The 24,962-nt window shown below is 35.8% G+C and overlaps 1 protein-coding gene across 12 annotated transcripts in view; it reads left to right on the top strand.

Annotated features, from left to right (window-relative positions):
* The window catches only part of POLQ (DNA polymerase theta), a 144,942-nt gene that overhangs the window by 25,173 nt on the left and 94,807 nt on the right, over positions 1-24,962 (top strand). For 10 of the 12 annotated variants that reach the window (XR_008998041.1, XR_008998040.1, XR_008998043.1 and 7 more), the window contains 7 exons: positions 1,271-1,401; positions 2,842-2,998; positions 4,669-4,777; positions 8,652-8,871; positions 11,408-11,555; positions 13,695-13,841; positions 15,157-15,369. Coding sequence is in view for 9 of the 12 variants with exons in the window: in XM_057503105.1 (XP_057359088.1) it covers positions 1,271-1,401; positions 2,842-2,998; positions 4,669-4,777; positions 8,652-8,871; positions 11,408-11,555; positions 13,695-13,841; positions 15,157-15,369 (1,125 nt within the window). In the remaining 3 variants the exon portion in view is untranslated. Of the gene's footprint in view, positions 1-762; positions 869-1,270; positions 1,402-2,841; positions 2,999-4,668; positions 4,778-8,651; positions 8,872-11,155; positions 11,244-11,407; positions 11,556-13,694; positions 13,842-15,156; positions 15,370-24,962 lie in introns of those variants that run through there. The other 2 variants (XM_057503117.1, XM_057503123.1) reach the window with 2 other exon arrangements.

The following is a 24,962-nucleotide window of genomic DNA, read 5'->3' as shown; positions in this document are numbered from 1 at the left end:
TTTTACAATAGACATATGGACTTTCAAGGGCAACTCTTACATATTTTTGATTCTACTGACTTTAGAAACTAATCATTTGGTAAGATACACTTCCTTTGTATCAGTTTTCTTTGAAATTGTGAGTCATCCACATTTTTCATTATGGCTGCAAAAAACAATTAGACAATTAACTTATTAGATTCAGGTTCAGGTTGTCGAGTCAGACTGGTTGGGCTTTAGAGCTGCCTCTGTCACTGGCTGGGCAACCTTGCAGATTACTAGAGTATGAGAGAGTGCTTAAAACAATTCTTGGCACATAGAAAGTTTCTGAACAGTAAATGCTAAGTACTGGCAGTTAGTGGCAATGGTAGAATAGCCTGACTGAATTACTAAAACTAAAACTTGGGTGTCACTCATAACTCTGGTCACAACTCACATCTATTAATCACCAAATCCAGGGTCTATTACCCCAAATATCTTGATTCTGACTATTTCCCTCTGTTCTTAGGTTCATTACCTAGTTTACTATCATCTTTCTTTGAGATTATGCAGTAGCCTTATAACTAGTTTATCTTTTCTCTCTGGTCTTGCTCTGCTCCTGCAGCCAAAGTGATCTTTATAATGTACAAATGGTCCTGTCACTCCTTTTCATAAAAGTCTCTAGTCCCTCTGCATTGCCTTCAGGTTAAATTCTAAACTCCTTACATGGTGGGATTATGAACTTTTTTTCATGTGGCACATTCATATCTTTTCTCTCACTCTCCTAATTATTTCATGCTTCAGGCTTACTAAATGACATACTGTCTTCTGAACATACCAAACTTTCCCTCAGGCCTTTGCACATGCTGTTTCTTCTGCTTGTCACTCCTTTCTTCTTCCCTTCCTTCTCGTAAGTATTGTTTTCTTCCCATAACTTCTTTAAAGCTCCTTTCCCTCAACTTCTATCATAGTTCCTATCACAGAATATTAAAGTTGTTCATCTCCTTCCTCAAAGCAGGGCTTTTAACCATTCAGCTTAATGGAAATGATCTTTAGATACAAGCTAGGTATTCAATACCATTTATTGCTGATAGAAAGATTTAATAATTCTCCATTTCAGCGTGAGACTATTTAGAGAGCTCAAGTCAGGCATTTAAGGATATAAAGGTTTCAAATGTTATTTGGGACCTTAAAGGATAGGTTTGTCTTAGGCTCTATAGTTCCTGGATATGGTTTAAAACATTTATTCATGCAGTATTATCAGATATTACCTCTTTTTGTGATAAAAACCTTATGGAATAACATGTTTTAGCTCCTACAAGTGCTGGGAAGACTCTTGTTGCTGAATTGCTTGTTTTGAAGCGGGTTTTGGAAATGCGAAAGAAAGCTTTGTTTATTCTGCCCTTTGTCTCTGTGGCTAAAGAGAAGAAATACTATCTCCAGGTAATGTACTAAGTTTGAAATTGTGATCAGTCCTATTATTGGCAACTGGCTTTACTCATTTAAAATAGGATTATAAAATGGATAATAAAGTTTATTTTATTGCATCCCAATGTAGCTTTAAAAGTTGACCATTTATGAAAGGAACTTTTCATTATTACAGAAGGAGAAAGGGTCATCAAATCCAAAGAGTAATTGGTGAAGACTGTGTTAAAATTTATAAACTTTTCTTAAGAAGTAAGCAGAATGCTTCAATTAGCATATAAACCTGCAAATTAAGAATCATTTTTAACTGAATAGTTGGACTATACTGAAGCATGGAAAGCAAAGAATGTTTAAGGAAGCATATCCTATCCTAACTGAGTGCTGTATAGGAACATTTAGGGGATGAAGAACACGATCCATTGATGCTTAGGTAAAGCTCTAGGCCTCTGGTATGTTCTTCTGTTCTGCAGAAATGAATAACATTTTTCATTTGTATGATAGTGTTTTTTTTTTTTTTTAGGAACCATGTATGTGATACTAGTTTTTAAAGGCATTTTTATGAATGCCTTTCATTAAATAGAATAAATTTACTATTGTGATTTCTACAGTGAAAAACGTTCAGTTGGAGTGGCAAGATTAGTGTACTAGTACTATAAAATATCTGCATCTTCAGGCCAGGCACATAATCTGCTGGACCTCACTTTTTCCCTTGGTAAAATGAGGATGGTAACCCTAGTATTCTGGGTTAACTCAATTAAACACTCAGAAACATTTTATTGAGTGAACAGCTCTGAAGATGTATGGTTCTATAAATATTTTTAACAGTTATTTCAGAGAAGCCAACAAAGCTGGTCAGTCGTACATGGTCATACCCTCTCAACTTAGACCAAAGTAACAAAATGATGAAAGGACCCTTTTTATTGAGAAGGTATGTTAGTTAAAAGTCAAAGTAAAAAAAATTAACATCAAAGTCCCACTGCATTTGACTTTTGAAAAGTTTTCTTCCATTGTATTAAAAAATTAGCGGGATAATGACAATATTTCTCTCATAAAGTATAAGTTTGTTTCTTAAAATTGTAACATGAGCATTAAAGAAAGAACTGGCTTCTTATTTATTAGATTAAAAGTGTTTGTACTTAAGATAGTTTTTCTCCAATTTTTAATTTTTATAAATAGTTCTTAGAACTGCTTTGTCAAGTGCTACCACTAAAATGGCATACCAATTTTATTCGACTCTGTGTTAACAGAAAACCTCTGTAGTGAGTTTTGTCAGTTCTAAACTTCATGTGTTTAACAGATTATTTTAAAAAGAATCAGTGTGTCCTGGCCAGGAACAACTAATAGTAATCTGATAAATGTCTTTAGATACTTTTATGTCTATGTTCTGGAATAGAACCAATCTATAATTCATGAATATTTAATATTTTCACCTGTATTATTCCTTTTTACTTAATTCAGAGTCTATTTCAGGAAGTAGGAATAACAGTAGCTGGTTATATGGGCAGTACCTCTCCAACAGGGCGCTTCTCGTCCATGGATGTTGCTGTCTGCACAATTGAGAGAGCCAATAGTTTGATCAATCGCCTAATAGAGGAAAATAAGATGGATCTATTAGGTAAGAAAATTAGGAAATGAGCATGATACTTTCTGTTTCTATTTTTTGATGTAATGGGGTGGTGCTATTGTGATTTCTGTATGTCCCATGTATTTTTTTTTCTATTGTCTGTCATGTATTTCTATAGGTGGGAATTGAAGTTTGTAATGTCAGGAACTCTGTGTGGAAAAAGGAAAAAAAGGTTTTGTGTCCTGCTGTCATTATTGACTCTACTTCCTTGTATTTTCGCACTTTACAAAACAGGATATTCTTGAGCCCTAAGTCATTTTTCATTGCTTCTTTCCTATCTAAACTTTACGAGAAGAGAAAGAAGCATTCTGGGGCTGGGTCTACCATATTCCCAATTAGTGTATATGTATGTATATTCATTATATTCTGGTGCTATTATATCTACATTAAGTCTGTACTCAGAGACTAACAGAGAAAGGGTAGGGAGCTATATTTGACACTGTATTTGAGCTTGGGACTCCAGGAAGATTTCCTACTTACCAAGTAACTTTTTTTTTTTTTTTTTAACTACTTAGGTGAGCCTACTGTGTAGAGGTAGCAACAGAAAGAGAATGGTTGTAACAGCAACAGAAACATCAGGAATATCAGTTAGTTATTCATTAAGATCCTAGTGAACTTAGATGGTAAAGTTGAGGTAGGGTAGTTCTGGAGAGTGAAATCATAGATTAGTAAGACGTGGGCTTTACTCTATAAAGCTTGGAGAGAGAAATCACATTCATTAATTTGTATTATAATTGTCTTATTACTTGTGAGCCCATTGGACTTTATCTTGAGTATTGCAATAGAATCTTAATTGTTATATTCAATATACCTAGCACAGTGCCTGGCACACTAGGTAAAATAAATCTTTTTTGGGTGAATGACTCAATGAATAAGTGCTCAAATAACTCATCATACAATATGATTTGGAGAGAGTTTACTGATGAGCAAAAGGAGCATCATGTGTTATTAGATAATCTGAAAGGTCTTCATTTCGGTGGAGGATTTGTGGGAGAAGACCAATGTACATAGAAACTATGACATTATGAAAACATTTAAAGAAGGCACTGGGTGATACTAAATTTTTAGTAATTCTTGAACACTCTTCCAAGTGCATAGACTGGTTTGGTTTTCTACATAGCAGAGAAGGAGAATAGGGTCATGTTTATGTTTTGTAGTATGATGACTCATTAGCCTACCAAAATCAAATAGAATCATCCCTTAAAAATCATTACTTTCTTCTTGATCTAATTCTGCTTTTCTAAGCAACTTTCTAACATCAGTATAGTTGCCCTGTCTGTTTTCCCCATAGAAAAATCAATACACTGAATAACTGTCATAGATATATTTGATAGCTCATTGTACATATATTTTTACAAGTTGCTAATTAAGTGTCTGAGTAACTAGAGGCAGTTTTCTCTGAGTTATCCCTGAGTTAGCTAATCATTGATTTTTAGATCCAGAATACATTGTAGTAGAACTACTTATGATAACTGAAATATCTTAGGAAAGAATTGTCTGTTATGTGGAATGTGATTTTTGTTTTGTGGTTAGAAATTTGTATCACCTGCAGTATATTGTAATGAGAGCTACTTACTATATAAGATGTAAGATACTGAGTCTTTTAAAGTTCTTGGAATTGTGAAATTTTGTAAAACCTAGTATCTGGAAAATATCTTTAGGAATGGTGGTTGTGGATGAATTGCATATGTTGGGAGACTCTCACCGAGGGTATCTGCTGGAACTTTTGCTGACCAAGATTTGCTATATTACTCAGAAATCAGCATCTTGGTGAGTAACTGGGATAACTGAGTTCCTGAGATTTCAAACACTGTTGAGGAAGTTTCTGCAAAAGGCATAATAAATATAAGTTAAATAAAGAAGGGGAGTAGTACTTATTTAGGACAAACTCATATACAGCAGTTTATTTTTATTCCCAAAGAAGTGCTTTAGATTGAGAGTGATTTTAGGTTATTTTGTAAACATCCTTAAATTTGTGACTGCTCACCACTTTTATGATATAATTTTTAAAATCCAGTTTTTTAAATATTTAGTGCATATCTCAAATATGCTGTTAACAAATACATATTGTTTCAATTTAAATAAATTTGAAAGAAAAGGTTGAGGGTGCAGTGTAACAGTGGTGGAAATTAGAGGCTCTGAAATCAGATGCCTCAGGTTTGAGTTCTGTTGGGTAAATTACTTGTCCTCTTTGAGTCTCAGTTTCCACTTCTGTGAATTGGGGATAATGCACCTATAGGTTATGGTGAGGATTAAATGGACTAGAAAATGTAAAACAAATACCTGGAGGACAGCAAGTGCTCAATGAATGTTAACTAGTAGTGTTATCTAAGTAAAGATGTTGATATAAGTAAAGCCACATAACAGATTTAAAAGTCTTTTGTTAGACTTTTAACACTGTGCCTGAGTCTTCTCCCTCAGTTTCTTGATAGAGAAGACAATGTGGTTTCATAATCTCTGAAGTCCCAGCATTAGAATAAGCACTTACTTCATGCTTTTTGACTAAATGAATGATCATGTACCTTAATTTAGAGTTTGGAAAATAAAGTCACTGAATATATAGTTCTGTTTCTCTAATTTCTTTTCAGGCCTTACAAGATCAGGGATCTTTCTCTGCATTTCTTTTTTTTTAATTTTGGTATCATTAATCTACAATTACATGAGGAACGTTATGTTTACTAGACCCCTCCATCACCAAGCCCCCTCACCGCACATCCCCCACCACAGTCACCGTCCATCAGCATAGTAAGATGCTGTAGAATCACTACTTGTCTTCTCTGTGTTGTACAGCCCTCCCCGTACCACCCTCCCCCACCTTATACATGCTAATCATAATGCCCCCTTTCTTTTTTCCCCAAATCCAGTTTTTGTATTTGTTAGTTATACATCTTAAGTAGTCAAGGCTAATTTTGAAAAAAATAGTATTTATTCACCTCCATCTCTCAGAGGCAACTACTTTCAACTCTCATAGATTTTTAAGAAGTTTATTTACAATGATCTCTAAACACAGCTACTTGAGTCTTTATTGTTCACGTTATATATTGATTTTTTACCCTAGAAGATGAAGATATAGCTCTTTTTTTAATATTCTTTACTCACCCCACCCAATCTCACCCCCTCACATATGCCCCAGTCTCTCTTTATCTTCTTATCAGCTTCCTGTTCTCCAAATAGTTATATCATAATTTGCATAGGTCACTATTCTGTTACACTATTATGACTATATAAATGCCATTGTCAACTGAGCCATGTAGTACATTATGATTACTTTTACTTTTCAAATAACTTTATTTTCTCTGAAATTGATACATGTCTTTTTTTGTTTGATGGTTTGGTTTTCTATGTACTTAATACTGATTTATCCTCAGCCTCTTCCCCACTGTGCAAATCTCCACCCTGTGTATTCTAACAAATTTGCTAGTTTATCAGATTCATCTTCTTGAAAGAAAACAAAATCATTAATTAGAAAAGATATACAGAGTCCTATGTTTATCACAGCATTATTTTCGATAGGCAAAATATGGAAGCAACTTAAATATCCATTGATAGATGAATGGATAAAGATGTTTAATGTACAGTGTGCATCAGATGTGCAATGGAATATTAGCCATAAGAAAGAATGAAATCTTGCCATTCGTGACAATGTGGATGGACCTAGAGCGTACTATGCTAAGTGAAATAAATCAGAGAAAGACAAATATCATATGATTTCATCTGTATGTTTAATCTAAAAAACAAAACAACTGAACAAACAAAACAGAAATAGACTCATAGACACTGGGAACAGACAGTAGGTCACCATAGGGGAGAGGGAGGAGGGAGTTGATGGGTGAAATAGGTGAAGGGAAAAACAATTAGAATGCTTGATATCTTGATCTGGGTGGTGGTTACATAAATGTATACACATGTGAAAAATCACTGAGATATACACAAATATTTGTGCATTTTTATTGTATGTACCTCATTAAAAAAAAAATCAGTTGACATAAACAAACACATTGATCTCCCTGAAGTTTCTCCTAAAACCTGAGTTGTTCTAATCTGGATAGGTGGTTAATCTCTATATGTGTTGCACAGCAGTTATCTTGGGATCTCTCTTTATCATTATCGTTCATTCCCATTACTTTTTGCTTGAGTCAGAACCCCCTTTTTTGGGACCACATGTCTTTCTCTTAATTTACTGCCTCCTTTTTGTGGGGATATCTTCTAGGAAGTTCTACTTTATTTGGATATACAAGCTATTATGGGTATAAATTTTTTGAGTATTCACATGTCTAAAAATAATTTACAGTTATTTCATAGATTGTCCAGGTATACAAGTCAAGATTTTAAATATTTGTTCCATTAGAATTTCAAAACATTACTTCATTTCCCCATTACTATTGAGAAATCCAATACCATGGTGACCCTTCATCCTCTATAAAAAATTTTCATTCTGAGGGTTTTTGGGAGCTCCTTTTCTTATTTTATTCTTCAAATTTTGTGAAATTCAACATTGATGTGTCTATTTTCATTCATTTTTCTGGGTACTCAATGGATTCTTTCAATCTGGGAGCTCATTCAGTTTAGGAAAATTTTAACATATGCAATGTGAGAAAACATGTAGATTATCATCTATATCCCAAATCAGTAGGGTAGAAAATATGACTAATACAATTAACAAATTTGACCCAATGGGTGTATGTAGAACAGTTATAAAAGCAGAATATGTATTCTTTTCAGTTATACATGGAACATTTACCAAAAATACGTGCTGGGCCATAAAGCAACATATTTTAACAGATTTAAGTCATTTAAAATATAGTCTCTGGCAATTGTGGAATTAATCTAGAAATAAGTATAGGAATAACATAACTAGTAAATGCCCAAATGTTTGGAAATGAACAAACACAACTTGACTCATTTTTGGGTCAAAAAAGTAATAACAATAGAAAGTGTAAGATAGTTTGAACTGAAAGTATAATAAAAGTGTCTCCTAACAAAACTAGTGAAATGCAGCTAAAGTTGTTTTTAAAGAGAAATTGATAGTATTTTATATATATATATATTGTTAAAGAGAGAGACTGAAATGTTAATTGTCCATCTCAAGAACTTAGAAAAAGAATAGTAAAATAATGCCACTGAAAGTAGAAGGAAAGAAATAATAAAGACAAGAGCAAATACTAATGAAAGGAAAGTCATTATCTAGAATATTAAAAATTTTCTACAAATCAATAAGAAAAAACACAACTCAGTATATCAGTGGGCAAAAAGTTTGAACAGGCATTTATAAGTTGGTATTCAAATGGTCCATAACATGAAATGGTGCTTAATCTCATTAGTTATCAAAGAAATGTAAATTACCTTGTCAAAGAGATTACCATATACTTTCCAAAATGGCTAACATTAAAAAAAATTGACAATACCAAGTGGTGACAAGGATGTGAAACAATAAAACACAGGTGGATTGTGGGGGTGTTACTAAAATAGTTTGACATTATCTAATAAAATTGAAGATAATCTATGATCAGTAATTTTACTCCTAGGTATATACCGTAAAGAAATGTATACATGTACCAAAGGACTTAACTAAGAGTATTATTAGCAGCACTATTTGTAATTAAACTATGTATCTTTTAACATCATTTTCATTTGTTTTTCACAGCCAAGCAGATTTAGCCAGTACTCTGTCTAATGCTGTGCAGATCGTTGGCATGAGTGCTACTCTTCCTAATTTGGAGCTTGTGGCTTCCTGGTTGAATGCTGAACTCTACCATACTGACTTTCGTCCTGTACCACTGTTGGAGTCAGTAAAAATTGGAAATTCCATATATGACTCTTCAATGAAGCTTGTTAGGGAATTTCAACCCATGTTACAAGTGAAAGTAAGTCAATATTTTTACATCACTACTATCAGGGCTTTGTGTATGATTGCATTTTCTAGCAAGTTGTTAACAGCATTTAAGCTATGTAAATTAGAGGCTGTAAAGTAGTTGAATATGTATTACATATCCATTAGTAGGATTATTATTATTAAGCTAATGGTTTCATCTTAAAGAACTGATGGTGATGGTAAGAAAGGAAATGTAGTTGTACCTTAAATATAAATGATTATTACTTCCTGTAAGTTTAAGTAATATAAAATAACACCTAATTTTATAGATTTTTTTTTTAACTGAGAAAAGATTTTCTTATGGCTTAGTTTACACTAAACACTAATGTGGAAAATTAACCTTTTGTTAAATATTAAGTATAATATATAATAGAGTAGAAAAAAACATCATTTTGGAGTCAGGACAGACCTACCTTTCTTACTTAATAGAGATATTTGATATGGCTACAATACTAGTTGAATCATAAATCCACTCTGAAAGTAGTATCTTCTATAAAATGGGATATAATATTTATCTTTAGTGTTGTAAGAAATATGGTTTTAAAAAATTGTCTAGTGTCTGGAAAGTGCTTGATAAATGGTAAATTCCCTCCCACACCCCTAAGTACACTTAAAAAGTTTAGTTCACAATATTTTTCTAAGTCCTACTCTTTAATCCTGAGGTTAAAGAACTGACTCATCATCCTTGGAGTGAGACATCTATTTTTTATTATTATTAAGGTATCATTGATATACAATCTTATGAAGGTTTCACATGAGCAACATTGTGGTTATAACATCCACCCATATTATCAAGTCCCCCACCCCACCCCATTGTAGTCACTGTCCATCAGTGTAGTAAGATGCTATAGAGTCACTACTTGTCTTCTCTGTGCTATACTGCCTTCCCTGCGACCCCCCTACATTATGTGTGGTCATCATAATGGCCCTTAATCCCCTTCTCCCTCCCTCCCCACCCACTCTCCCCAACCCCTTCCCTTTGGTAACCGCTAGTCCCATTTTGGTGGTGAGACATCTATTTTTATGCAGAGCTGTGTCTATGAATCATAGCTGGAAATAAGACTAAATCATGTATTTTAATACCATCATAAGTATGCATTTGTAGCCTCTGTATGCCTGGTTTAGAATCTTATATAGTTGCTTTGCTCTGTACCCCAAATTTCACCTGATTTGTCTTGGTTGCCTCAGTAAATACATGTGTAAACAAATTCATTTACTTTCCTGTTAATCTTTTTCTTCTGTTATCATGTCTAATCCTCTACCCTATTTGAATCATTTTCAACTCTTATTATTGACGTGGCTTCCTAATTGATTTCTCTGCTTCCTCCCTTGTCCCCTTTAGTCCATGCTAAAATCAGGAACTAGTGATCTGTTTAAAATGAACATCAGATCAGGTAACCATTCTTTTAAAAAATTTGCAATGGTTCCCTGCTTCATTTAGAATGAAAGCCAATGTCTGTATAGTAGCCTACAGACTCTATATGATCTGTCCCCACACTCTTAGTGACCTCACCTACTATATTCCCATTCACTCCCTCCACGGCCAGGAATCTTTTTGCTGTTCCATACAATGCCAGGAACTTCCCATCTCAGGTTCTGTTTGGAATACATCTCCCCTAGACATCAGTGTGGTTTATTCTTTTCCTGTGGACCTTTACTCAAATGTCACTTTCTAAGACCTTCCTTGGCCACCTTGTCTAAACTACAGTGTCTTCCTATTTCTGGTTCCTATTTTCTGTTTTATTTTTCCCCCTTGCACTTTTTAAACTTGAGCATACTATGTGTTTTACTTACCTTGTTTTTTTATCTTTCCCTACTAGAGTAGAAGCACTCTGAGGGCAGGGCTTTTTTTCTGCTTTGTTCTCCAACCCCAGTGCCTAGAACAGTATTTGGCACATACTAAACATTTAATGATTGAAGGGATGAACAAATTAATTAATCCCCAGTTATATACACTGACCTTACAGTTTGGAGAACTCGCTGGGCCACCACTAGGCTTTCACATTTGCTCTTTGTTTTGCCTGAAATGTTTCCTCTGTCCCCCAGTTACTTTTCATTGAGATAATGCCCCCCTTCCTTCACATCTCATCTCATTTTCTCAGGGAAACCTTTCTTTCAGATCTTTCTGTCAAATATGAGCTTTAAAACACCATTAAACTCTTTTATAATACACCTAATGATTGTGTTTTACATTTATTTGTTTAGTGCTTTAATGTGTTTTCCCAGTGAAACCTAAACCCCTTGAAGATAGGACCTTGACTTTCTTTTACTCACATTATAGCCCCTTTCCCTGAGAGCTGGTGGTCAGTAAATATTAGTTGAATGAATAGAAAATATTTCCTTCTCGCCCTACATCATAAAGAGGTTTGTTTCTTTTTCTCTCTTCTTGTTTTGTTTTCTCTTTATTTTATTCCTGACTTCATAATGATTTTTTTATGCCTTTGAGTAGAAAGCAAAATGAGTGACTTTCAACTGATGTGAAGTGTTTTAGAAGTATCACAAAAGTGCTATTTCTTTTTCTTTTGTAGGGAGATGAAGACCACGTTGTTAGTTTATGTTATGAGACCATTTGTGATAACCATTCAGTATTACTTTTTTGTCCATCAAAGAAATGGTGTGAGAAGCTGGCTGATATTATTGCCCATGAGTTTTACAGTCTACACCATCAAGCTGAGAGTAAGTTACAGTTGGAAATGATAGCCTCCATTCTTAGTATGTTTGCTTGAAAGTAATGTTAATGATTATGTTAGCAAAGTATGGTGCCATTCCATCATTGCACCCACCTGCCCAATGGACACTTCTTTATAAAACTGTGCTAATCCTCTCCTTAGCTCATTATAGACAATGTGTACACACATTCAGGCTAATATTCACATTTTTAGAATACTGGACTTATACAGGTATATACCGTGTCTTCATTTGGGATCTATGGGCTTTAAAAGGTTGATATTTGAAGTCCCTAAATCATATATAAAACTTCACATATACACATATTTTTCTGGGGAAAGTAGATGACATATATTTATATTTTTGAACTCTAACTCTAAAAAAAAACACACACTCACACACACACACACACACACACATATATATACACACACACGTATTTTAAAATCACTTTGAGGTATAATTTATATATTAAGGAAATGTACCCATTTGAATTGTATAATTTAATGAATATTAACAAATGTATATACCTGTTTAACCACCACTATAATGAACTTATAGAACATTTCTATCATCCTAAAATGTTCTCTTTGGCTGTCAGTCTCTTCTCTCTATTCCCAGCTCCAGGCAACCACTGATTTTTCTGTCACTCTAGATTAGCTGTGCCCTTTCTAAAAATTTCATATAAATGAAGTCATATAGTATATATCTTTTGTATTTGGCTTCTTTCACTTGGCATGATATTTATAAAATTCATGTAGGTGGTTGTTAATTTATTGATTTGTTCCTTTTTTATTGCTGAGTAGTGATCTAGTGTATGGCTATGACCTTTAGTATATGTTGTACCTGATTCTAGAATGACTACTGTTTCCTTGCCACTGTCACTAGCCCGTGGTCCCATAAGGTTCAAGATAAGTGTAGGAATGATGGACACCAGTTCTGGTCACAGAATATCAGGATATCATGCTGATGGCATCATGAGGATGGGTGATGGGTATTTCAAGCCTAGCTCCAGCAAGGAGTTTGTACTGGGCACGCTCTGGTCCAGCATCATGACAGCTCTTCTAGTTCCCTCTTGATAATTCCGTATTATGTCAACTTATATTACTTATGTTGTTGATAACTCATATTCCTTACAACTAGAAACATGTCTATTATTTTCCTTGCTTGAGGTTCTGTTATTTTGATTTATAACACTGGGTCCCAAAACCCAGTGAGTGCTTGGACTGGAGCCTAGGTCATGATGAAACTTTCACTAGAAAAGTAAAGACAAGGCAGCACATTTTTCATAATGCTGGAGTTTAAATTCTGGAATTATCCCTACTCATTAAAAAATTTTTTTTGATGATATTTTAAAAAATAATTTTTCTTTTGAAATAAAAATATTGATTAATGGTAATTAAAAATTTTTTGAATTGTCCTTAGCATAATAAAACACTGGTAACCCTCTGTGAGTCCTCAAAATTAAAAACAAAGTTTACCTAAAAAAATTAAAAATAGGTTAAATATAAGATATAGTAAAAATATATCTTATGAGAAGCTTTACTAGTTCAGAAATCCTAAAGTGGGAAATTCTTTAAGAAAACATAGTTCCCACATCTAAGAATGTTAAGATCCTACATGGGCAGAAGTTTACAGAGAGAGGCAAAAACAGCAGGTATTAATTAATGTGATTAATTACCACATTGGTGCCAAAGAGGCTAGAAAAATTGCCACACAGAACTAGGCTTTTAGATAATTCTGACACTGCTGGTTGGCGGGGCACACTTCGAGTAAGGATTTTGATTTTTAGGCTTTGCCTGGTAGTCAGTGTCTGTAATCATCTGCTTCCTTCAGCTGTTCCTTTGATCCTCTCCTGTGGGCTTGGTTTTCCCCTAATATAGTGTTTCCTAAACTTTAGTGTATGTTAGAATTGCCTAGGGAGATGTAAAAATTTTTCATGTCCAGGTTGCACCCTATTACATCACAATGTCCCGTGAGAACCAGGCATCAGTAGTTTTAAAAGATCTCCAGGTGATTATTATATGTAGTAATTTCAGAACCATTGCCCTAGTACTTAGTTCTGACACAAGTTAGGCAGATAGCATGGAAAGAGGCCCAGCACTTAAAGAGGGCCAGGTGAAGTGTTGATTATTTTTGTGTTGACAGGATTGGTTAGATCATCTGAACTTCCACCAGTGATACTGGAACAAAAGGGCCTCTTAGAAGTAATGGATCAGTTAAAACGTTCACCTTCAGGACTGGACTCTGTATTACAAAAGACTGTACCATGGGGAGTAGCATTTCATCATGCAGGTATCCATATTTATAACCTTTTATTAAGAGGCCCCCTCCAAAAAGAGGCCCCTTAATTTCACTTTTATATTTGTATGTGTTTGATTTCTTGCTAACTATACTTAATACTCTAAGATTTCATTTTGAGAAATTGTATGATTAAGATTAAACAAAAGTAAAACAAAAACGTGTAGATTTACTTATCTGTATATATATATATCTAGTATATATATATAGCTTTTTGTACCATTGAGGAAGCAAATTCTAAAATTGTTACCTTTCTGTACTTTGGTTCCTAAAATTTAGGTTAGAGTGGTACTTGGTATCCTAATTTTATGACACTCTGAGTGTCTCCTTTTATCTCAAGGGGTATTGAAATATTTTCACAAATATATTGAAATGAATTTTAGAAATTGTCATATTGTATTTTTAGAGGGCTACAATTGTTTTAAAAATCAAATAGATAGATTGTCAAAATTGCAAGGATTATGACCGTCACTAAATTGAATAACTTTTTTCAGGTAGAGGTCTGTCAATGATCATATGTGCTAATAATATGATTAAGAATATATACTTTCTAAGATTAGGAATTTAAACCTTTTCAACTTACTTAAAGTCATGTATATATAAAAATGTTAAGCATATATATACACACAAACACACAAAAGAATATTTTCATTGTATATAACACGATGTATACTAATAAAATGAATACTTGTGGATCTACCACTTAAATCAACACTTTGGATTGTTTAATAAAATAAAAAATAAGTCAGATAAGTATATATTCTGTATGTTTTCATTTACTCATGTATTTATTCTTCAGACATTTATTTATGTCAAAACTGTGCCTAACCACTGTGTTGGACAGGCCTGAAGATACTGTGATGAATAAGGCATCTCTACCCTCAAGGAGTAAACTGTATAGAACAGGGATCAACAAACTACAGTCTGCTGGTCAAATTCAACCCACCATCTGTTTTTGCAAGTAAAGTTTTATTATTGGAACACAGTCATGCCCATTTGTTCTGTGGCTACTTTCAAGTGACAGTGGTAGGGATGAGTAATTGCAACACAGACTGTCCTGCAAAGTCTGAAATATTTACACAAAAGTTTGCCAACCCCTGGTCTAGAAGATGAGATAGAAGTACACTGGGGTGGCAGATTATATTCTTAAATAGATGGTTTGTGGTGACTTCTCTGCTTACAGTCTTAACAATACTTTGAAAAAAAAATCTTTTGAGACTTGTAACAGATTCTCAGCTCCTAAGTGATCAAGTACAATATTTTCATTACATGTTAATAAATACATGTTTTTGTAACTTCCCTTTGTTAGGTCTTACTTTTGAGGAGAGGGATATCATTGAAGGAGCCTTTCGTCAAGGTCAGATTCGTGTCTTAGCAGCAACTTCTACTCTTTCATCTGGGGTGAATTTACCTGCACGTCGTGTAATTATTCGGACTCCTATTTTCAGTGGTCGGCCTCTAGATATTCTTACTTATAAGCAGATGGTTGGTCGTGCTGGTAGGAAAGGAGTAGACACACTAGGTAAGTGAAATTGAATTTAATTGTTTTATTATTATTATTATTTTTTATCATCAAATGTATATCACAGTGGTTCAGTCCCCTTCCCCTTTCTCCCTCCCCCACCCACTCCCCTTCCCCTTGGTAACCACTAGTCACTTCTCAGTGTCTATGAGTCTAATGCTCTTTTGTATCTTCTATTTTGCTTTGTTTTAATACTCCACAAGTAAGTGAAATAATATGGTATTTGTCTTTCTCTGCCTGGCTTATTTCACTGATCATAATACCCTCCAGATCCATCCATGTTGTTGCAAATGGCAGGATTTCTTTTCCTTTTATGGCTGGATAATATTCCATTGTGTGTATGTATCACATATTCTTTTTTTTTTTTAGATAATTATTTTTTATTGAAGGGTAGTTGACACACAGTATTATGTTAGTTTCAGGTGTACAACACAGTGATTCAACATTTATATACATGATAATTCTAGGTACCAGCTATCACCATATCAAGTTGTTACAACATTTTGACTATATTCCTTATGCTATACATTACATCCCAGTTACTTATTTATTTTACAATTGGAAGTGTGTATATATATATTTTTTTGTGAGGGCATCTCTCATATTTATTGATCAAATGGTTGTTAACAACAATATCATTCTGTATAGGGGGGGTCAATGCTCAATGCACAATCATTAATCCACCCCAAGCCTAATTTTCATCAGTCTCCAATCTTCTGAAGCATAACAAACAAGTTCTTATATGGAGAACAAATTCTTACATAGTGAATAAGTTACATGGTGAACATTACAAGGGCAGTCATCACAGAAGCTTTCGGTTTTGCTCATGCATTATGAACTATAAACAGTCAGTTCAAATATGAATACTCATTTGATTTTTCTACTTGATTTATATGTGGATACCACATTTCTCTCTTTATTATTATTATTTTTAATAAAATGCTGAAGTGGTAGGTAGATACAAGATAAAGGTAGAAAACATAGTTTAGTGTTGTAAGAGAGCAAATGTAGATGATCAGGTGTGTGCCTGTAGACTATGTGTTAATCCAAGCTAGACAAGGGCAATAAAACATCCACGTATGCAGAAGATTTCCCTAAGAACAGGGGGGGTGAGGTTCTAAGCCTCACCTCTGTTGATCCCCAATTTCTCACCTGATGGCCCCGCTGCAACTGTGCCTGTCTTAGGTTGTTCCTCCCTTGAGGAATCTTACCCGTCTCTGGCTAACCAGTCATCTTCTGGAGCCATACAGGGAAATGTAAAGTTGGTAAGTGAGAGAGAAGCCTTATTGTTTGAAAAGGTTAGCTTTTTACTTCTTTGCATATTTATGCCCTGTGGCTTCTATGCCCAGCATTTGTCTTGAGGTGTCTTTACCACTTGGAAGTATTATGATACTCAGTAAATTCAATATGAGGCACGAATTCTATTTAAGGGTTGTAATTAGGAAGGAAGAAGAAAAGCTATAGAAGTAGCAGGCTGAAGAAAACCTGGGAAGATTGATTATTTCTTTGACATATCTTCTTGTAGAGTAACTTCAGCATGTATAGGTTTTAAGCTACTACTTAAATTACGCACACACATTAACATAATAGGAGTATAGTTACATAACCAAAGCATACCTGTAATTACCAGCCATCTCCAGTGAAACCAAGAAAACCGGTTAGGCACCTTAGGCATTTGTGAAAACTTATCTGTGATATGGTGGATATTGTCCAGCTGAACTTGAACAGTCTGAGAGAAATCAGACAAATTAAAACAACCCATTCCTGGGGACTGTTCACATCCCATATGTTCTTTTAACAGTAAATAGTCTGTAGTTGTAAGATTTTGGAGCGCTACAATTTGCACTTCTCCTAATTCTTGGTTGAGTTCCAACAGTATAGATCCAGTCAAATTTGTTTTACTGTATGCACAGGCCAGCTTAGATATCTCCTTCTTCATTCCCATGGCAAGTCCAGGAACTGGTGGGATGAGTGCATCTACACCTGTAGCAGTGCGTGGATCTTTGTTGGGGTTTTTTGATGATCATCTTCTGGCATGAGTCTTCCAGAGAGTGCTGATGTTGGAAGTTCTTTTTCATATTGTATCTTAGTTCATTTTCGGGGTAGCCAAATTAGGCTTTGATCCTCTGTATAAACACAAACAGACCCTTTGCCTACACTTTTATATGTCCTTTATATCATTGTGTAGAACTCATTAGAGGTCACCACTTAGGAACTGCATTTTTTTTTTTTAATCATTAATCTACACTTACATGACGAATACTTACGAATACTTTGTTTACTAGGCTCTCCCCTATACCAGGTCCCCCCTATATACTCCTTTACAGTCACTGTCCATCAGCGTAGCAACCTGTTGTAGAATCACTACTTGTCTTCTCTGTGTTGTACAGCCCTCCCCTTTCTCCCACCCCGCTATGGATGCTAATCTTAATACCCCCCTACTTCTCCCCCCCTTATCCCTCCCTACCCACCCATCCTCCCCAGTCCCTTTCCCTTTGGTACCTGTTAGTCCATTCTTGAGTTCTGTGATTCTGCTGCTGTTTTGTTCCTTCAGTTTTTCCTTTGTTCTTATATTCCACAGATGAGTGAAATCATTTGGTATTTCTCTTTCTCTGCTTGGCTTGTTTCACTGAGCAAAATACCCTCCAGCTCCATCCATGTTGCTGCAAATGGTTGGATTTGCCCTTTTCTTATGGCTGAGTAGTATTCCATTGTGTATATGTACCACATCTTCTTTATCCATTCATCTATCGATGGACATTTAGGTTGCTTCCAATTCTTGGCTATTGTAAATAGTGCTGCGATAAACATAGGGGTACATTGGTCTTTCTCATACTTGATTGCTGCATTCTTAGGGTAAATTCCTAGGAGTGCAATTCCTGGGTCAAATGGTAAGTCTGTTTTGAGCATTTTGATGTACCTCCATACTGCTTTCCACAATGGTTGAACAAGTTTACATTCCCACCAGCAGTGTAGGAGGGTTCCCCTTTCTCCACAGCCTCGCCAACATTTGTTGTTGTTTGTCTTTTGGATGGCAGCCATCCTTACTGGTGTGAGGTGATACCTCATTGTAGTTTTAATTTGCATTTCTCTGATAATTAGCGATGTGGAGCATCTTTTCATGTGTCTGTTGGCCATCTGTATTTCTTTTTTGGAGAACTGTCTGTTCAGTTCCTTTGCCCATTTTTTAATTGGGTTATTTGTTTTTTGTTTGTTGAGGCGTGTGAGCTCTTTATATATTCTGGACGTCAAGCCTTTATCGGATGTGTCATTTTCAAAGATATTCTCCCATACTGTAGGGTTTCTTTTTGTTCTATTGATGGTGTCTTTTGCTGTACAGAAGCTTTTCAGCTTAATATAGTCCCACTTGTTCATTTTTGCTGTTGTTTTCCTTGCCCGGGGAGATATGTTCAAGAAGAGGTCACTCATGTTTATGTCTAAGAGGTTTTTGCCTAAGTTTTTTTCCAGGAGTTTAATGCTTTCATGACTTACATTCAGGTCTTTGATCCATTTTGAGTTTACTTTTGTATATGGGGTTAGACAATGGTCCAGTTTTATTCTCCTACATGTAGCTGTCCAGTTTTGCCAGCACCATCTGTTGAAGAGACTGTCATTTTGCCATTGTATGTCCATGGCTCCTTTATCAAATATTAATTGACCATATATGTTTGGGTTAATGTCTGGAGTCTCTAGTCTGTTCCACTGGTCTGTGGCTCTGTTCTTGTGCCAGTACCAAATAGTAGAGCTTGAAGTTGGGGAGTGAGATCCCCCCTACTTTATTCTTCTTTCTCAGGATTGCTTTGGCTATTTGGGGTCTTTGGTGTTTCCATATGAATTTTTGAATTATTTGTTCCAGTTCATTGAAGAATGTTGCTGGTAGTTTCATGGGGATTGCATCAAATCTGTATATTGCTTTGGGCAGGATGGCCATTTTGATGATATTAATTCTTCCTAGCCACGAGCATGGGATGAGTTTCCATCTGTTAGTGTCCCCTTTAATTTCTCTTATGAGTGACTTGTAGTTTTCAGAGTATAAGTCTTTCACTTCTTTGGTTAGGTTTATTCCTAGGTATTTTATTTTTTTTGATGCAATTGTGAATGGAGTTGTTTTCCTGATTTCTCTTTCTGTTGGTTCATTGTTAGTGTATAGGAAAGCCAGAGATTCTGTGTGTTGATTTTGTATCCTGCAACTTTGCTGTATTCCGGTATCAGCTCTAGTAGTTTTGGGGTGGAGTCTTTAGGGTTTTTTATGTACAGTATCATGTCATCTGCAAATAGTGACAGTTTAACTTCTTCTTTACCAATCTGGATTCCTTGTATTTTTTTTGTTTTGTCTGATTGCTGTGGCTAGGACCTCCAGTACTATGTTAAATAACAGTGGAGAGAGTGGGCATCCCTGTCTAGTTCCCGATCTCAGAGGAAAAGCTTTCAGCTTCTCGCTGTTCAGTATGATGTTGGCTGTGGGTTTTTCATAGATGGCCTTTATTATGCTGAGGTACTTGCCCTCTATTCCCATTTTGCTAAGAGTTTTTATCATGAATGGATGTTGAACTTTGTCAAATGCTTTTTCAGCATCTATGGAGATGATCATGTGGCTTTGTCTTTCTTTTTGTTGATGTGGTGGATGATGTTCATGGACTTTCTAATGTTGTGCCATCTTTGCATCCCTGGGATGAATCCCACTTGGTCATGGTGTACGATCCTTTTGATGTATTTTTGAATTCGGTTTGCTAATATTTTGTTGAGTATTTTTGCATCTACGTTCATCAGGGATATTGGTCTGTAGTTTTCTTTTTTGGTGGGGTCTTTGCCTGGTTTTGGTATTAGGGTGATGTTAGCTTCATAGAATGAGTTTGGGAGTATCCCCTCCTCTTCTATTTTTTTGGAAAACTTTAAGGAGAATGGGTATTATGTCTTCCCTGTATGTCTGTTAAAATTCCGAGGTAAATCCATCTGGCCCGGGGGTTTTGTTCTTTGGTAGTTTTTTGATTACTGCTTCAATTTCGTTGCTGGTAATTGGTCTGTTTAGATTTTCTGTTTCTTTCTGGGTCATTCTTGGAAGGTTGTATTTTTCTAGGAAGTCGTCCATTTCTCCTAGGTTTCCCCGCTTGTTAGCATATAGGTTTTCATAGTATTCTCTAATAATTCTTTGTATTTCTTTGGGGTCCGTCATGATTTTTCCTTTGTCATTTCTGATACTGTTGATTTGTGTTGACTCTCTTTTCCTCTTAATAAGTCTGGCTAGAGGCTTATCTATTTTGTTTATTTTCTCGAAGAACCAGCTCTTGGTTTCATTGATTTTTGCTATTGTTTTATTCTTCTCAATTTTATATATTTCTTCTCTGCTCTTTATTATGTCCCTCCTTCTGCTGATCTTAGGCCTCATTTGTTCTTCTTTTTCCAATTTCGATAGTTGTGACATTAGACCGTTCATTTGGGATTGCTCTTCCTTTTTTAAATATGCTTGGATTGCTATATACTTTCCTCTTAAGACTGCTTTTGCTGTATCCCACAGAAGTTGTGGCTTTGTGTTGTTGTTGTCATTTGTTTCCATATATTGCTGGATCTCCATTTTGATTTGGTCATTGATCCATTGATTATTTAGGAGTGTGTTGTTAAGCCTCCATGTGTTTGTGAGCCTTTTTGCTTTCTTTGTACAGTTTATTTCTAGTTTTATGCCTTTGTGGTCTGAAAAGTTGGTAGGTAGGATTTCAATCTTTTGGAATTTACTGAGGCTCTTTTTGTGGCCTAGTGTGTGGTCTATTCTGGAGAATGTTCCATGTGCACTTGAGAAGAATGTGTATCCTGTTGCTTTTGGTTGTAGAGTTCTGTAGATGTCTATTAGGTCCATCTGTTCTAGTGTGTTGTTCAGTGCCTCTGTGTCATTACTTATTTTCTGTTGGTGGACCTGTCCTTTGGAGTGAGTGGTGTGTTGAAGTCTCCTAGAATGAATGCATTGCATTCTATTTCCTCCTTTAGTTCTGTTAATATTTGTTTCAGGTATGTTGGTGCTCCTCTATTGGGTGCATATATATTTATAATGGTTATATCCTCTTGTTAGACTGAGCCCTTTATCATTATGTAATGTCCTTCTTTGTTTTTTGTTACTTGCTTTATTTTGAAGTCTATTTTGTCTGATACCAGAATTGCAACACCTGCTTTCTTCTCTTTGTTGTTTGCATGAAATATCTTTTTCCATCCCTTGACTTTAAGTCTGTGCGCGTCTTTGGGTTTGAGGTGAGTCTCTTGTAAGCAGCATATGGATGGGTGTTGCTTTTTTATCCATTATATAACTCTGTGTCTTTTGATTGGTGCATTCAGTCCATTTACATTTAGGGTGATTATTGAAAGGTATGACCTTATTGCCATTGCAGTCTTTAAGTTTGTTGTTACCAAAGTTTCAGGGTTAGCTTCTTTACTATCTTACTGTCTAACTTAACTTGCTTGTTGAGCTATTATAAATGCGGTCTGATGATTCTTTATTTCTCTCCCTTCTTATTCCTCCTCCTCCCTTCTTCATATGTTGGGTGTTTTCTTCTATGCTCTTTTTAGGAGTGCTCCCATCTAGAGCAGTCCCTGTAGGATGCCCTGAAGAGGTGGTTTGTGGGAGACAAATTCCCTCAACTTTTGCTTGTCTGGGAATTGTTTAATCCCTCCTTCATATTTAAATGATATTCGTGCTGGATACAGTAGTCTTGGTTCGAGGCCCTCCTGTTTCATTGCATGAAGTATCTCATGCCATTCTCTTCTGGCCTGTAGGGTTTCTGTTGAGAAGTCTGATGATAGCCTGATGGGTTTTCCTTTGTAGGTAACCTTTTTTTTCTCTCTGGCTGCCTTTAATACTTTGTCCTTGTCTTTGATCTTTGCCATTTTAATTATTATGTGTCTTGGTGTTGCCCTCCTTGGATCCCTTGTCATGGGAGTTCTGTGTACCTCTGTTGTCTGAGAGGCCATTTCTTCCCCTAGTTTGGGGAAGTTTTCGGCAATTATTTCTTCAAAGACACTTTCTATCCCTTTTTCCCTGTCTTCTTTTTCTGGTATCCCTATAATGCGTATATTGTTCCTTTTTGATTGGTCACTCAGCTCTCTTAGAATTCTTTCATTCCTGGAGATCCTTTTATCTCTCTCTGCATCAGCTTCTCTGCATTCCTATTCTCTGTTTTCTAGTCCATTAATGGTCTTTTGCATCTCGTCCATTCTGTTTTGAAGTCCTTCCAGAGCTTATTTTATTTCTGTATTCTCCTTCCTTAGTTCTTGCATATTTCTCTGCAAGTCCATCAGCATGGTTATGACTTTTGTTTTGAATTCTTTTTCAGGAAGACTGGCTAAATCTATCTCCCCAGGTTCCTTCTCAGGGGAAGATGTAGCAGATGCTGAAGCTGTCTGGGTTAGTCTTGTCTGGATCATATTTTTTTGCCTTTTCATGTTGACAGGTGTTATTGACTGTCAGCTGGGAGGGCCAAACTTTTCACTTGCTACTGGCCTTTCTTTACTGGGACAACTGCGACCCCTAGTGGCTTGTGTTGGGCAATTGCGTGTAGGCTGGGTCTTTGTGTCTTGCCCGGCCGAAGTGTAGGAATTTTCCTTTCTGTGGCCGTGTTCTGCCTTAGGCTGTTTCTCTGCTTTCGCAGCGCCCAGAGGGGTAATGGATGGGGGGGCTGTTTGTCTGTTTACCTCCATGAGGGGTCTCAGAGATGTTGCCCAGGGGATTAGTGCGCCCGGTTTTCCCTGTAATTTCCAGCCACTGGGCTGTGACCTGTGTTGTTTCTGTCCAGCTGTTAAATCCCTGTCCCTTTAAGACTTTCAAAAAGCACTCGCTTTGCTTTGTCACAGGGGCATCAGCTTCAGCACCCGCTCAGAGGTCTTGCTGCCCTATTTCCCTAGTTTCCAGCCATTCAGGCATGCACTGTGTCTGCGCTCTGGTGCAGGTGGCTGGGGCTTGGTGTTTAGCAGTCCTGGGCTCCCTCTCCCTCCCGCCGGGAGCTGGGGGAAGGTGTGCTCGGGTCCCGCCGGGTCTGGACTTGTATCTTACCCCTTTCACCAGGCGCTGGGCTCTCGCACGTGTGGATGTAGTCAGGCTGTTGTCCTGTGTCTTCTGGTCTCTCTTTTAGGATTAGTTGTATTTGTTGTATTTTCAAAAATATGTATGTTTTTGGGAGGAGATTCCCACTGTCCTACTCACGCTGCCATGTTGGCTCTGCCTCATACCACATATTCTTTATCCATTCATCTGTTGGTGGACATTTATGTTGCTTTCATATCTTGGCTATTGCAAACAGTGCAGTGATAAACATAGGGGTACACATACCTTTTTGAATCAGGGATTTTGTTTTCTTTGGGTAAATTCCTAGGAGTGAAATTACTGAGTCTGAAGTTAATTGTAATAGCATTGCTGAAGGACAGTGTCAGTGTACTTGAAATTTGACTAATGCCTGCCAATGCATTTCTTATCTTACCCAAAGCACTAATGTCATCCTTTTGGATTTACTTAATATTTATAAGGATTGTAAGTTATAATTTTCATATATCATCAACCACTGATTTTCTAACATAGAATTAAGATTTTCTTTTGTATAATATATAATGAAATGATTTGGTGTTGTGTTTATCAAGATGACTTTTAATTTCCGATATAGTCTATAATACTATTTAGTGTTAATGAAGGAAGCAATTTTCATCGCTATTAGTACTGGTTATGCAACTGACCTAAGAAAGCATTCAAATAGGAATGCTGAGTGCTAAGAAGCATTCTGACACTTTGGGAATATGAACTTTACTAAAAAAACAAAAACAACAAAATTAAAAAGAAACAAAATTGGTGTTGGCTCTGAAAACATCTTTTCAGTTTCATATCTTGTATCAGCAAATAATGATAATATCAGCAATCCAAACAAAAATTTTGTCTTATAAGCAGTAAGAAAGAGGCTTGTTTGAATTAAATTATCAAGATAGAAGCATATATTATTTCCAACCAGCTACCTTATTCTAGGCGTGACTAAATTGTTATGTGTCTTCTAACATTAAAGAATCTTGGGAGAAACATTCTCTGTCATTTCATCTTCTCTAGGATGTAGTTTTTTGACACCAATATTATGCCCTATGTCAAATAAACAGCAAACAGTTCTGTGGCTACTGAAGAGAAATTAAGATATCCAAGAGAAAAGGGAAAGTCAATGTAAAAATAGGTGGGATATTCTGGGCACAAAAAGCTGTATAGTGTCCTGAGGAAGTGACTTTTAAAATAACAACTTGTTTGTCATATGAAGTTCTCAAATGCAGTTGATGCTCACTATTAGTGGATTTCATATATGTGAATTTGCCTACTTACTAGAATTTACTCAAACTCTTAGATAAATCTTGTGGGGCTTTCATAGACATGTGCACAGCAATGAAAAATTTGAGTCTCTGGAAGCACACATTCCCTACGGATGTTGAATCAGGTGACACTCTCCCTTCTTGTTTTAGCTCTCATACTGTAAACAAGTTCTACTTCCTGGTCTATGTAGTGCCACATTTTTCACATTTTTGTACTTTTTGTTGGTGATTTGACTTTAAAATGACTCCCAAGCATGGTGCTGAAGTGCAAGAAGGCT

Source organism: Manis pentadactyla, chromosome 1 (assembly GCF_030020395.1).
Source record: "Manis pentadactyla isolate mManPen7 chromosome 1, mManPen7.hap1, whole genome shotgun sequence".
Taxonomy (NCBI): Eukaryota; Metazoa; Chordata; class Mammalia; order Pholidota; family Manidae; genus Manis; species Manis pentadactyla.
The sequence above is the reverse complement of the archived record's forward strand: the minus strand, read 5'-3'. Positions and strand labels throughout refer to the sequence as shown.